Here is a 15,034-nt window from a genome sequence, read left to right as displayed (position 1 = left end):
ATGAGTGGTTGGCATTGAATCCTAAATGAATGGAGTGGGAGTGTGGGACCCAAAAAGAAAGACAATTGAAGGAATACAAAAAAAAAAACACAAGGAAAAAATGATGACCGACTGATAACCCAATTTAATGCTTCAAGGCCAAATTTCAACATTTATTCTATTAAATACATTTGATGGAAAATGCGATAATCGCACTCTAACATTCTAGATCTACGCTCCTATTAATTTAGGGATTAGAGCATCTTCAATACATTCGGTAAAAGTCTTTAATTGCTTAATTAGTTATGTTATGTTAGATAAAGCATCTTTAATCACCTTTGAGATTCATTAAAATAGAGACTTAAAATCAACTCATCAGTTCTAACAAGTGAATTTGGCTTTTAAATTTTAAGTAAGATTTAAAAAGCCAAATTTGAGGAGTTTATTAGAAATGCTCTTAGCTTCATTTTAGTACTTAGAATTTGTTTCAATTTTCAATTTCATTGTTCATGTTTAAAATCTTATAATGTCATATTCGATGTTTTCATTTTGTTGCAATGTCATATCTTCGTTTCGTTAAATGTTGACGTGAATTTAATACAATGTCAAGTGATTGCCATGCAGCTTGACACATAGTGCTATGTGTCAAAATAATAAAACGATAACAAAATTATTTAAAAAATAAAACTTAAAATAAAATAACCAACTTGCATCATCTTCACTCGATGATTTCGGATCAGAGCTAAGAATTTCATCGATAATTCCCTTCCAGTCGGCAACAATGTGGGGGGGGGGGGGGGTGGTGATGCAGTTGAGCTTGCAGATCTCGAGTGAGATGGGTACTCACCTGATTAGGTCATAATTGGGTCCTCGGACTTGCTCAAAGGTTAATGTCGACAACTCGTCAAGTTTTGGGGTCACAACTAACGTTGTATCTATGATACTCTGAATTTTTTTTAGATTTATTTTGAAGTCATTTAATGTTTATAGCATTTTATTTTAGGTTATATAATTATTTGGTGAAAAATAGAATTTACCCTCTTTAGTTTTAAAATTTTGAGGACAGTTTTTTGAGGTAAATGGTTAAAACAATTATTTGAGTTTTTTGCGAGTAAATGAAATCGATGGCGTATTCATGTCGGGTGCTCGTTCGGAACTGGTATGTCTAATACGATGACAATATGTTTAGTAGCTACTCACTAAATTTGTTTATTATGTTCGAAACACCCCCACGAAAGACTCAAAAAACAAAAATGTTTGCTAAATATATCTATTGGGCAGTAGGGTTCTTAATAATGGAAACATATTCAATAGTGAACCATTGTTCAATTGGTAGCAACTAAACTGCATATGTATGAGTTTTTTATAAAATTTCATTCGGTGGGAGCCAAACGAATGAGATTGTATTGTTCGGTGGTCTCTCGCATAGCTCTTTTTGTCAATTGGCTCTTGCTAAATGTATGATTTTTTGTTGTTGTAATTTTGTATTTCTTTAGTGTATTTATCTTCTTATACTTAACATTTTGTTAATTTAGTGGTAGACATGCATGGAGGGGGGTCACCACAAGCTGCTCGAGTTGGTCCTACATCGTCAATGTTTTGGAGCACATGGATCAACATGAATCTCAATTAATATATGACTCATGGACATAGATTATCCTAATAAATCATCCAAATATTAATTAATACATATAATACATATAAATTATTTGAATCATAGGAAGTAATATTGTCATATGAATCTGTTCCAACCGAGCTAACCTCGGGTAAAGGCATCACCCTCTTCTTGCTTCTACAAAATAAAACAGTAAATTTAAAGTTAACCCCCAATGATTGGTTAAAGGTCACCGAATGAAAGCACATTATTCGGTTAGGGGCAGTCGAACACTGGCAAGGTATACGGTTAAGTCCCACTGAACGCGGAATTCAATTAACTTTCAAATTAAACAGTTTGATGGGGGTTAACCGAATATAATTAATGTGTTCAAAGGAGGGAAGCTGAACATACAACTTTTATCCTGTTATCATCCTTCAAAATAGACTGTCTTGGACATTTTTCAAATTAATTGTTCGGTGGGTTTCCACAAAATTAGTTTTCACCATTTAGTTGACACCCACTGAAAACTGTTATCGTGTTCGATACAGGTCCATCACAAAAACATGAACCAGAATTTCTCTAAAACGTCATATGGACGAAAAATTGTAGAAAAATGAAAAATATATGCACACATACCTCATTTGGAGGCTCTGAAGGAGCGATTTCACTTTCTATTCCCCTAGAGTAAATTGGATTTTCTATTTTAAATATAATTTGTTCGTAATGGTACAAAATGGGATATAATCGTCTATTCATTGTAAAAAATTATGTTGGATTAAAAAAGAATATTGTTAGGTACAAATAAAATTTCTCAAGCCTAAACATACCTTTGCACACGAGAAATTTAGAAAACTAACTACAATTTGTTCCATTTAAAGACATTTAGCCCTTTCTTTTAGAATTTAGAATTCTAATCATCGACTAATACTTGAGCTCTCATCGAGAATTACTCGAACCCTCCTCGAGTAGTGCTCGAACCAATAAATCAGTAATGCTCGTGGGGGGTTCGAGCACTTTTGGATGAGAACTCAAGCACCATTCGAGGGTTGGATTTTTAAATTTTAAAAGGGTTAAAAGTCTTTAGTGAAATCTAAAAAGAGTTAAGACGCACTACAGCAAAAGAGCTACATTGAAAGCCATAATGCAAGGGGAAAGATGCATTTCAAAAGAGATTTTTAACCTTTTTTAAAAAAAATTAGAAATTTAACCTTCGAGTAGTGCTTGAGCTCCTCTCGAGAAGTACTCGAACACCTCTCGAGCACTACTTGATAGGGTTTGAGTATTACTCAAGGGATGTTCAAGCACTTCTCGAGGAGAGCTTGAGCATTACTTGAGGGTTAAAATTGTAAAAATTTAAAAATAGAGTTAAAAATCTTTAATAGAAACAAAAATGTGTTAGTTTTCCAAATTTTTCTAGTTTTAGACAGCAAAGCCAGTAAATCCATAACCAATCCAATAAGATTTAAAATATCAGCCTTGAAGATATTATCGAGACTTCAAAATAAAAAAATATCGATATTGTCCACCGTCCACAAAAATAATAGATATTGGCTTCAAAACACATAATTTTTTAATGAAACTTCAGAATATGTTAAATTAATCATCAATGCATGATTTAAAATATTAAGGGTCCGTTTGGAAACCTAGATTTCATGGGGTAGATTTGGATTTAGAATCCTCAAATCCAAATCCTCATGTTTGGATTCAATTTAAGAAATGAATTTGGATTTGGCCCAAAGCCATGGTGGATTTTCGAGGCCTAAATCCATGGATTTCAAATACCTTCTCAAACTAACACACACACACACACACACACACACACACACACACACACACACACACACACACACACACACACACACACACACACACACACACACACACACACACACACACACACACACACACACACTCTCTCTCTCTCTCTCTCTCTCATCATCTTCGGCCACCATCGCTGGCAACCACTGCCGAAAACTTTCTGACAACCAACTCTGGCCAACTTTTTGGCTACCCCTTCGGCAAATTTTTCAACTACTACCATCGGCCAACTTTTCCGGCGACCCCTCCGGCCAGTGACGGATCCAGGAATTTGATTCCGGGGGGTCATAGTGATCACTATGCCATAAATTTTTTTTACGAAAATAACGCTAAAAAATTAAATGATAGTTGTTTCATTTATAATTCATAATAAAAACATACAAGTTACAATTGTCCACAACGAGTTTTCATATTCTGAAAACGCGCCATTATAGCTTCATTATCAATGCAATCAAAAACATCTTTCTCAATGTAAACAATCAAGCTATCGCTCAACCATTGATCTCCCATTTTGTTGCGGAGTGGACCCTTAATAATATTCATGGCGAAAATGCCCTCTCCACTGAAGCAGTTGCAACCGGTAAAACCAAAGCCAATGTAATAAGCAAATACACATAAATATATGTCCGATCCAACCCTTTCTCCACCAATTTTTTCGCAAGATCACCAATCCCTTTCAATTCTGAAAAATCACTACTTGAACGCATATGATGAATATAAATCCTAAGTTGATCTTCAAGTGTCAATAGATCTCGATTCGAAAAATCTTGAAGATAAAATTGAGCAAGACGAAGTAACTTTTGCATGTCAAAAGCTACGAAAGAATTATCCGGACTCAAACATGCCAAGCAAATAAGTAACTCACTATTTACCTCATTGAAGCGATCCTCCAATTCCACAAGTTGCTCATCAATGACATAAACAAAGAGCTCCACACGATACTGATGATGATATGTTTTTATTGGAGCATTGCGCTGTGATCTCCCTCGAGCTACATATGTCTCATCCATGTTAGGAACCTCAATATGATTTTTAGCACAAAAAGAAGCTACTTGATCAACCAAAAGATCAAACTCATTATTTCTCATATGGTGTAGTCTTTCCTTACATGCTTTGAGTAAAGCCATTGCACTCACAATCTCTTGATCTTTCTTTTGTAATGCTTTTGACAAAGCATTTGTGATTCCCAATATAGATCTCATCAAAAATAGGTGAAACACAAACTGAAAAAATAGCATTTCTCCCAATAATCTATTTGCTTCACCCACACTATCATTGTAGCGATCATCAACAATCAATTCAAGCACCTTCACAACCGATGCAAACATAGAAATCAAACTAATCAATGTACCATAATGGGAGTTCCAACGTGTATCACCAGCACGTTTGAGACTAGATTCTTGATTTAAGCCCGTTTGAAGACAATCATTTTCAAAGGCTTCCATAAGCTCTTTTTGGAGTTGCTCTCTCAATGCATCACGACGCTTACAAGATGCTCCAACAATATTAACCACACTATTACAAGATGTGAAAAAAGTGGCAATGTTGGCATTTTTCTTTGCAATGACAACAAGAGCTAGTTGAAGTTGATGAGCAAAGCAATGAACATAAAATTCATAAGGTTGTTCTCTCAAAATCTTTGTTTTAAGGCCATTGAACTCACCTCTCATATTACTAGCTCCATCATAACCTTGCCCTCGTATCTTGGAAAAACTTAATTTGCTGAAAGAAAAGAATGCATCAATGACATCCTTCAGTGCACTAGAAGTGGTTTCGGCAACATGTTGGACCCTCACAAACCTTTCAATTACTTACCCTTTGTCGTCCACATAACGCAACACCATAGCCATTTGCTCCTTTATTGAAATCTCACGTGAATCATCCACCAATATAGAAAAGAGTCGATCTTTCATATCATTTATGATAACCCCAATGGTTTCCATGGCACATGCATTAACAAGATCTTTTTGAATTGAAGGAGCTACTAACTTGAGATTCCCCAAGGCATTCTCCAACACAACGGCCTTAACTTTCTCATCATGATCTGCAAGAAATTGCAAAAGCTCCAAATAATTCCCCCTATTGCTTGAAGTGGCACTTTCATCATTGCCACGAAAAGAAAGTCCTTGTTGCAACAAAAACTTTGTGCAATCAATTGATGCATTCAAGCAAGTGCAATAAGCAATACGAGCTTTGTCTGACTGTTTTTGCACAACTGTTTCAATATGTGAATTTTGGTTCATTAGATTCATAGCAGCTTTTCTAGATCGATTGTGAACACTATCAACTGGCCCAACATGCGTGCTAAACTTTTCTCTCCCTTTCTTCCAATTCCTGAAGCCTACCCCAGTAAAGACGTCACTACCCGCTTGTTCAAAATTGGATTTAAATAGATAGTAATAAAGGCAAAATGCGGCATCCTTAGATTGACTATGCTCCAACCAATTAAACTCATCAAACCATTGGGCAATGAAGTGTCGATCAATTCCCGATTGATTAATTTGTGGGAATATATGACCTCTAGGTTGACAAGGTCCCTTTTGTAGATATGCTCTTCGAATCTCATCTCGAATATTAGGGTTATAATCCGCCATTTGAGTTCTTAGTCCAGGGTCTGCTTGAATATTAGCCAAAATATCATCTAACCCATTTAAAGTCGAACCAAAACTTGAATTAACCGAATTATTTGAACTACCCGTTGGACATTTTCTCTTAAAATATCGTTCCATAATTCTACACATGTAAACCAATTTCCAATAATCAATTAAAGTCCAATAATCAATTTATCAAATTTATCAAAGTAATAACAATAATCAACCAAAATCCAATAATCAACTTAATATAATAAAAACCCATAATCAATTAATCAAATTATCAAAGTAATAACAATAACCAACAACAATTCAATAAATCAATAATCATATTAATACAATAAAAACCCATAATTAATTAATCAACCAATAATTAAATCAACATCAAGAAACCACTAATTAGTCTAATTTCATTACAATAATCTTATCAATTAATTAAAAAACAACATATATTATAAATTTAAAGTGAATTGAGAATTAAGAATTAGGGTTTGAAACTTTAAACTTACTTGAAAAAATAAAAGTGGAACTTCAAACTTGAGTTTTGACGGGCACTGGGCAGCAGCCAGCAGGGGCGACGGCGGGCAGCAGGGGCAACGGCGTCACAGACTCACGGCTGGCTGGGTTGGGCACTTGGGCTCTGTCAGTGTGTGGGTTTTACTGTTAATGAATGAAGGGATTCGGGAAGATTGAAGAGGCTGAAAGAGCACACAGCCACTGAGCCACACACACAACATGGGTCACTGCCTCACTGGGTAGTCTTTTTTTTTTTTTTTTTTTTTTTTTTTAAATTCCTAGCTCAAAACGACGTCGTTTTGAGTAGGAACTTAAAAAATAAAAAAATAAACAGCCCGCAGCCCACTAGCCTAGCCCCTTCTTCAGCTCTTCTCTTCTCTCTTTCTCAGGAAGTCAGGAACATGGCGTTTCATCACCTACTGCCCTGCTGGCTGCTGGAAGGCTAGAGGCTGGAGCCCTGGAGGTCGCCTTCTTCACGTCGGGCCGTCGGGGTCGGGGGGTCGCCTTCTTCAAGTCGGGGGGTCGCTGGTGTCGCCGTGGACGGGTCTAAGCCTGCGTGCTCCGCCGTTCGGGGGGTCGCCCGACCCCTCAAGCTTGGCTGTGCGTTCGTCCCTGCCTTCGGCCAACTTTTCTGGTGACCCTGCCGGCTAACTTTCTAGCGACCCTCCGGCCAACTTTTCGGCGACCTCCTTCGGCCAAATTTTCCGACGACCCATCTGGCCAACTTTTTCGGCGACCCCTCTGGCCAATATATATTTATTATATATTGCAATATATATGAAAATTAAAAATTCTTATATTGAAATCCTCATATTTCATTTTTTTGATCCAAACAATAGGATTTGAAATCTAAAGATTTAAAATACATGAATTTGAAATCCAAATCCAAATCCAAATCCCTAATTCAAATAGGCCTTAAGTGTCATAAATTGGGTCTATACGATAAGTATATGATATGCATGAGATATTATAAAAACATAGCTATTATAAAAACCAGTACACTATATAAATACAAGTATTATTAGTTTAAATTATAAACCATTTTATATACTTTTTATAATTATTATTAGAATGTTATCCCTATTAAGTTATAATGTAATTGTAATATTTTACTAATAAAAAACTCTTGAAAAAACTAGTAAATTTAGAACCAAAATTTCTAATATTATTTTAAACCCAAAATTGGTGGTAAAAGTTTGAGCCCAAACCCACTAATTAAAATCCTATTATAAGCCCAACACTCATTAATCAATCAGATAGATTATAAGCCCAACACTCATTAATCAATGTGATAGCCCAAACCTAACATCTTTACAAAGCTTGAGCACAGACCAACGTGCGATAGAGAGAGATGTTACAGAGAGAGTGCGAGTAAGAGGGAGTGACACAGAGAGAGCAGCGATGGAGAGAGAGAGGGAGTGAGACAGAGAGAGTGAAACAGAGAGAGCGAGACAGAGACATAGAAAGAGGAGACTCACCTTCACAAAGCTCACAGCTGCTGATTGAAGGTTCTGCTCAAAGTTTGGGTGCCACAACTCTCAAAAATTGGTGCAACCCAAAAATCACAGAGCAAGAAAAGCCTATGCGCAGAGTGGAAGAAGAAGGAATAGAGCAGATGGAAAGAGAAGCAGAAGAAGAAGATGAGATAGTTTGCTTAGACGCATCTTTCTTCATCAATGACGAGTAAGATATGCTCTATTCAATTTGTGTCTCTTCTCTTTTGCTGTTAATTCTTTATTTTATTTTTCCCGTTTGATGGCAAAGTAATAATGTCAATGTTAATTCACAATGACGCAGTTACCAGTTGACCACTTTCACCTTTGGGTCTCAAGTTATTGAGCTCCTTTGCCTCCAATCTGCTTCTAGTAAGTTTCATGTTTAGAAAATTTTGTATTTTAACTAAAATGTTGAATTCACATAAACTCATATGGTCTAAAATGTTGTTTCTCTCTCTCTCTCTCTCTCTCTCTCTCTCTCTCTCTAGTGTTTCAATTCAAATCTTATATTTCCCTTTAAATTGGGGCTGAGTGACTCAACAATTTCATAACTATTATACATTTGCAGCATATTAGATTATTATTTTTTTGAACGAATGCAGCATATTTAAATTCAAAGTGAAATTTTGGCATATTGCAGCCAAACTTAAAATCATGGGCTTCTAAAATATAAGCACCTAAATTGTTTGTGTTTAATTCGGGTTGAAGAAAAGAAAAGAAAACTGGGACAGTTCAGAAAATAATATCTTTTTTTTCTTTTTTTTTTGAGAAGAAAGAAACTTTATTAAAAAGAGCTCACAACTGTACAACCAATGGACAAGGAGTCCATTAACTTAGGTACAACACAAAATAAAAAAACAGCTCTCGCACCACACCCTTGACTAAACAAATCAAATCCGAAAATAATATCTGAACACAATGATAGTTATAAACTTATAATATTAACAAGTCGTGTAGTTAGTTTACTATCATTTTTCCCCATCGTAATTCGTACAAATGAATACCTCAAATGAAACTTAAATTTTTATTTTTATGAATCTTTCCCTTTGGATTATCAACAACTTGAAAGAGTGTGAGTCTCATCTAAATGAAGCTATTACCTTAAACTTTGTTTACTACTCAATGGCGTCCGTTTTAGTAATCAACAATCCTAGAATAATGATCGATCAGCAAAGGGATCAACAATCAAATCTCGATTTTCTATGTGAAAAGAGAATTTATGTTGTATGAAGATGGATTTTGGTACTAATAGACAATAAAAGTTTGAACATGTTTTCTGTTTCTTCCGACAGAAAATTTTGAATGCTTTATTCACCATGAAATATGAACCATAGCATACAAAAATATTGATGTGGAATCACCAGATATAACATCTTAGTACAGTTATTGGCTGATGTTACTACTCATGTGCATAAGCATTTGCCGATGCCATTTATGACTTCCTTTGGAACACTGAAAACAGGACAATTGAAGAGTAGTAGATCTTGTTGACAGCTTAGTACATTATAGTATAAAATTTTAAGGTGTTTTATTTCTGAGTTTTCTGAAAATTTGAAGTGGAAATTTGAAAAATCTTGCATTCATATGTTCAATGTTCTGCGGTACATTATGCATGCTTTAAATATGATACGCCAATGTGTAAAATGCAACATATCTTACAAAGAATGTCTTTCCCATATGTTATCCTTAAAATAATATGGTATGATATAAAATTGCAAGCTACTTTTTATAGCCTTTGGTTTTTTATTCGTCTTCACTTAGGTTGTAGCTCTAACTATTCTTCAAACAGCTGATTTTGATTTGACGGGACAATTGGTATGGCCTGGGGCAATGTTGTTGAATGAGTACCTTTCAAAGAATGTAGAGCTTCTCCAAGGATGCACTGCTATTGAATTAGGCTCTGGGGTCGGTAAGTACTTGTCTAAGGATTGCCTTTTTCTTTTTCTTTTTTTCTCTATAAGGATTATTGCACTCCAACATTAAAAGTGCATAAGATGATTATGAATTCAGTATTCAAAAAGAAAACTATATAGCTCTGATTATGTATAGCAAATTTCGAAAATAGGAGGATAAAAAAAGCACCTCGTCCTTTAGGGTGTTGGAGGAAGGTTCATACGTGGAATGCATGTGCACAAATTTGGTTTTGGTTTTTTTAATTTACTTTGTTTATGAGTGAAATAGAGGATGCTTCTTGCATGTCAGAGACCTATTATTGAAGTAGCTTCATCTGGATTTGTAATTGTATTATACAATCGCTGGAGTAATGGAATCAGGACTTTGGGATTTTTAGCATTTTAATTATAGGATGAAGTTTGTACAATTGCAATGGTGCTGGTTTTCCGGTTGAGAGAGGTGCTTGGGGGGTACAATTTCATTAGCACAGGGTGCTTTATGAAGGGCAGGCAGATCTTGGACAGTGATTTGGTGGCCAATGAAGTGGTGAAGGAGATTTAGCAGAAGAAGAAAAAAGGGATGGCCTTTAAAATTGACTTTGAGAAAGCTTATGATCATGTGGAATAGAACTTTCTAGACTATGTGATGGGAAAGAATGAGGGTTTGGTAAAAAATGGAGGAAAGAATAAGGGTTCGGTAATAAATAGTCAAAAAATTCTATCTTGTATAAAATGTATTTGAGAGGTCCCATTACTTCATCAAAAGAACATTATGTAGCGGAATAGTTTTGATTGTGGGTTCCACCTTTTAAATAATACATATGATCAAGTGTTTAAAACTTGGTGGTTTGAAATTCTTTTTAGAGGGAGCTATCACTACATCCAACTGCAGTTTTCAGGTCCAAGTTTTTATTTTTATTTTTTTAGTTATATATGTATTTATGTATTATATCTATTATATAATGTGATGTCAAACTTGGTTCTGTAGCTTGATATTTCTGATTTACAGGAATTACTGGAATACTTTGCAGCAGATTTTGCAGTGAAGTTGTATTAACCGACCATAATGAGGAAGTGCTCAAGGCAAGGTCCTGATAATAAAATATAATGCTAGAAATTTGATAGGTCTTCACTAGTCTTTTTGTATTTTGACTATTTTATGTTATCGGTCTCAGATCCTGAAGAAAAATATAGAGCTGCATGCCTCTTCTGAGAATCCTAAATGCTGTGCTGGTGAGGGAAAAAAAATCTAAAACACATGATGTGTAATGAACTTGGTTGAGAATTTTTTTTGATTATGTATATGCAGGATTAGTAGCTGAGAAACTAGAATGGGGAAATTCTGAGCAGATCTGCCACATTTTACAAAAGCATTCAAGAGGATTTGATTTGATTCTTGGAGCTGACATATATATCCAAATTTGTTATTTTTTCCTTTATCATAGTTAAGAAACATGACTATATTAATTACTAATAAAGGTAAGAAAACACCTTCATTAACTTTAAATCCATTTAGATTGAGGCCTTTGCATTAATCAGTCATTCTCTAGAGAGGATGTCCACAGTTTTCAAAATTTGCGGATGCCAACACAGTGCCGACATGGGGTAGACAATGTGTCGACACGAAATTCCAAAACTTGCTGCAGCACATCATCCGTGTCGACACATTGACTATCCTATGTCGGCACTATGTCGGCATCCGCAAATTTAAAAAAACACGGACATCCTCTCTAGAGAAAAATTCTTGCATTAATATTACTGGTTCTTTTAGTTTATGTATCTTTTATTTGTTTTGGTTGTTTCTGGTACTTGGTTGCAGTTTTTGGGTTTTGCATTCCATGTTTCTATAGTTACACCATACCAATGACATGATAAAAGACCAAAACTGATACATTTAATATCATGTGCGGGCTGTATCATTTGTTTTTACCGTATAATGGATTGTGCTTTTGTTATCTGTTAAGAGTTCAAACATTGATCGATGTGAAGTTGAGGTACTGCATTCGCATTACAGAATCTTTGGTAAAGTACACTTTTCACCTAGGTAGTTTGCTACATGTTTCAATTTGGTCCTTGTGTTTCTAACTTTTTTTTGGGACTGACCTTACCTTTCTTTGTTGAACAATGTTAACTCTGTAGTTTGAATGTGTGAATCTGAACCCTCCATACATGTCCATTAAAGATGGTTGGCAGAGAGCATGTTGCATGCTAGGTACAGGACTGAAGGCCAAGAATGAGATCTTGTAAAATGATATCATTTTTGTAAAATAAAGGACCTCCATTCATGTCCCACCTCTCTCTCTCTCTTATCCGAAATCTTGTTCTGGATCTTATTCTATCTAGTCAGTTTTTCTCTCTAAAGTTCACCAATCTCTCCATCTGCCTACTCCACCTCTACTCCTTCACATGTGTCCTTGCCTCCAAAACCCAAGCCATATTCACCATAGACAACACCTTAACTGATGGAAACGACTTCAGTACCTCAATTTCCGCTCCCACTTTCAATCTCAGTGACATTGCCTCATCGATGGCTACGACAATGCAAATGACCTTTGTGATGATGCTTTCAAACAATGTCATCGATAAGGCCATTTGAAATCCTGAAAAACATATGGCTGGGTGATTAATGCCCGGAAAATAAGTGAAAGAGAGTAACCCCAGTTGATGTACTACTTATCTCTGAATATGCAGCTACCAGCTCCATATGTCTGAAACTCTTAAAAATTGTAATTCAAAATCTTAATTCTTTCTTCCAAAAGATATTTATGTTCATAACACATAAGTTTCCTTCAATTGATGTGATCTACTTTTTTGTGTCTCTAATATTTTGCTCATTGAGATATTTAGAGATTTGCAACTTTGGCATTAAGAGCAGAAGTCCAAAATTGAATTCTCTAGCCTACTCTACATTTTTCACCTTTGATAGTCTTCTTCGTTCAGTGAAACTACAATAAAATAACTAGAGAAGGGGTTGATGATTGCTAGGTGGATATGGATGGATTGACGGAGGGAGGGAGATGACATTGTTTTCGGAAGAAATGAGAGCATGTGAACTGCTTTCCGTTAACTATCTTTAATGGACATGGATCGAAGGTTTGGATTTGGACAAATCCAAAACTACTGGGTTAACATTGTTCAAATTAGAAATGCATGGACATAATTGAAACGTTTAACCAACCACATGGGTGAAAACATTGCACTTTACCTTATAATCTTTCTTTTAAAGGAAATAAGAAGAAATACATTTCATCCTGCCATTAAATTCCTCTTCCAACATATATAGAGAAAAGAAAAAATCCCTTGACACTGCATACGCTTTCAACAGTCAAGCATTCCTTTGCTTTTTGACACCGTGGAAAATCTTCTTCGAGTTGGAAGGGAAGGGCAATGCAAATTCATACTAGCCTACGTGTCCCGTGCTAAGACGTAAGAAGCTACTTTTGATTACTTTGTTACTTTCTTCACAATTTCTAGCAAGGTCTGAATTGCTTCATTTAATGTAATCCCAGAGTTATGACTGTTGGCCGGTGTAGTTCCATTGATCATTTTTTATTTAAAATTCCCTTGCACAGTGGAGATGCCATTTCATGCATTCATAACTATTGATTCCAAAATATTTTATTGCTGAAAAATTCTTGCTTAATTTATTACAGAAAGTATAGTCAAACCTGATGACCAAAAAATAAAATTGTCAAACCTTCTCACTGATATTCTTAACACTTGATAATTTCCTAAGAGGAATATCATTATTTAGGTTAGTGTTGCATGTATAGAGGAAGTGGTGAGGCTGTGGATTATGTATTACTATGCTGTCCTGTTGTCCTGATACTATGTGGCTCTTCTTGATTGTTTGCATGGTGTTTTTAGTAAACATCCTAATAGTGCTCTTTGGAAGGCTTTTCCTCATTATATTATGTGGTTTTTTAGGAGGGTGCGAAATTGTATGACCTTTAAGGATCATGAGAATACCATGTAGCAGAGACTTTATATCCCCCCACCCCCCCTCTGTATACAGGCCTCACTTCTTTTTTGTCTCTCTTAAATTTATTTGCTTATCATACAAAGTCAAACCTTATGCCAATTTCAGATTACTGCTGGACAGTCCAAATGGAAATTAGCTAGTTCTTCTTCTATTTGGCCAAAGGCCTTTAGGATTTTGCCCATTTGATATCTTATTGGCCAAAGAAAAAAGATATCTTTCTAAGAATTTTGTAAACCATGATTTAGTTGTAATTCAAATTGGGAAGAATGGCATAAAAATCTCTTTATCAGTTCACTTTTTAGTCATACCACTTTACCAAGCGGCCAAACCCAGACTTAGTCATAATTGGGTAAATACCTTTCTGGAGGAAGCTACGTACCTCTTTTATGCATATTGCAAATATATCTTATAATTTTGCTTTTGGTGCTTATGTACGTATTCAATACCAGTTAGAGTGAGAAAAGTCACAAATGTTTAGCATTTCATCATTGTTTTCTATCTTCCACTAGTTGTTTCTCCTCTTAAAACATTCACCAGGAATTCTAGCTTTTGTGTGCTTTCATGTGAAAAAGTTTCATTATTACTTTGATATTGTGACTGCATTTTTCAATATGCTAAGATTTTTCTTTTTCCAATTTTAATTTTTCCTTTTTTTTTTTAATTTTTTTTATTATGATTTTCTTCCCTCTCTTACATAATTGCTTTTTTTTTTTTTTTTTTTTTTTTTTTTTTTTTTTTTTTTTTTTCAATGTAGGATGGATTCATTGGTCTTCAGTGAAGCTGTGCGGCACAAGATGCAGATAAAGGAATTAGTTGGGACTCGATCTGTCATTGGAAATCACGAAGGAGTCATCTTTGAGGTGACCCTTTAAAAGAAGCATGAGCAACTACTACATACATTCACATTTTATCGTCGATGCAAATCGCAAGAGAGCATAGGGTGGTGTTTTTTGTTGAATCAGAAATGGATGATTTTCATTCTGTATTTCCCTTTTAAGCTAGAGCCAGTATGCATTTTTGAGACAGATCTACAGTTTGTTTTTCAATTTCCTTATAGTATAAATTTCTTTCAAATTTTTACAGGATTGGTTTTCTTGTTCAATGTTCTCTACCATGATTTCCCAACTTTGGATGTACCAAAATCATATGAAAAATAGAATTTC

At 35.2% G+C, this 15,034-nt stretch overlaps 1 protein-coding gene and 1 pseudogene across 1 annotated transcript; one reads left to right on the top strand and one right to left on the bottom strand.

The window, feature by feature from the left end:
* Positions 1-3,778: 3,778 nt before the first annotated feature.
* On the bottom strand, positions 3,779-6,123 carry LOC147299375 (uncharacterized; annotated as a pseudogene).
* Positions 6,124-7,844: 1,721 nt separating this feature from the next.
* LOC147299374 (Putative methyltransferase family protein) lies at positions 7,845-14,988 on the top strand. The gene is given in 9 exon segments (XM_086230286.1): positions 7,845-8,184; positions 8,299-8,366; positions 9,787-9,906; positions 10,899-10,972; positions 11,065-11,122; positions 11,199-11,300; positions 13,204-13,315; positions 14,626-14,811; positions 14,955-14,988. Coding segments are annotated over 9 exon segments (855 nt in total). The 5' UTR covers positions 7,845-8,083.
* The last annotated feature ends 46 nt before the right edge of the window (positions 14,989-15,034 follow it).

This window comes from Dryas octopetala, chromosome 1 (genome assembly GCF_963921425.1).
Source record: "Dryas octopetala chromosome 1, drDryOcto1.1, whole genome shotgun sequence".
Classification (NCBI taxonomy): Eukaryota; Viridiplantae; Streptophyta; class Magnoliopsida; order Rosales; family Rosaceae; genus Dryas; species Dryas octopetala.
The sequence above is the reverse complement of the archived record's forward strand: the minus strand, read 5'-3'. Positions and strand labels throughout refer to the sequence as shown.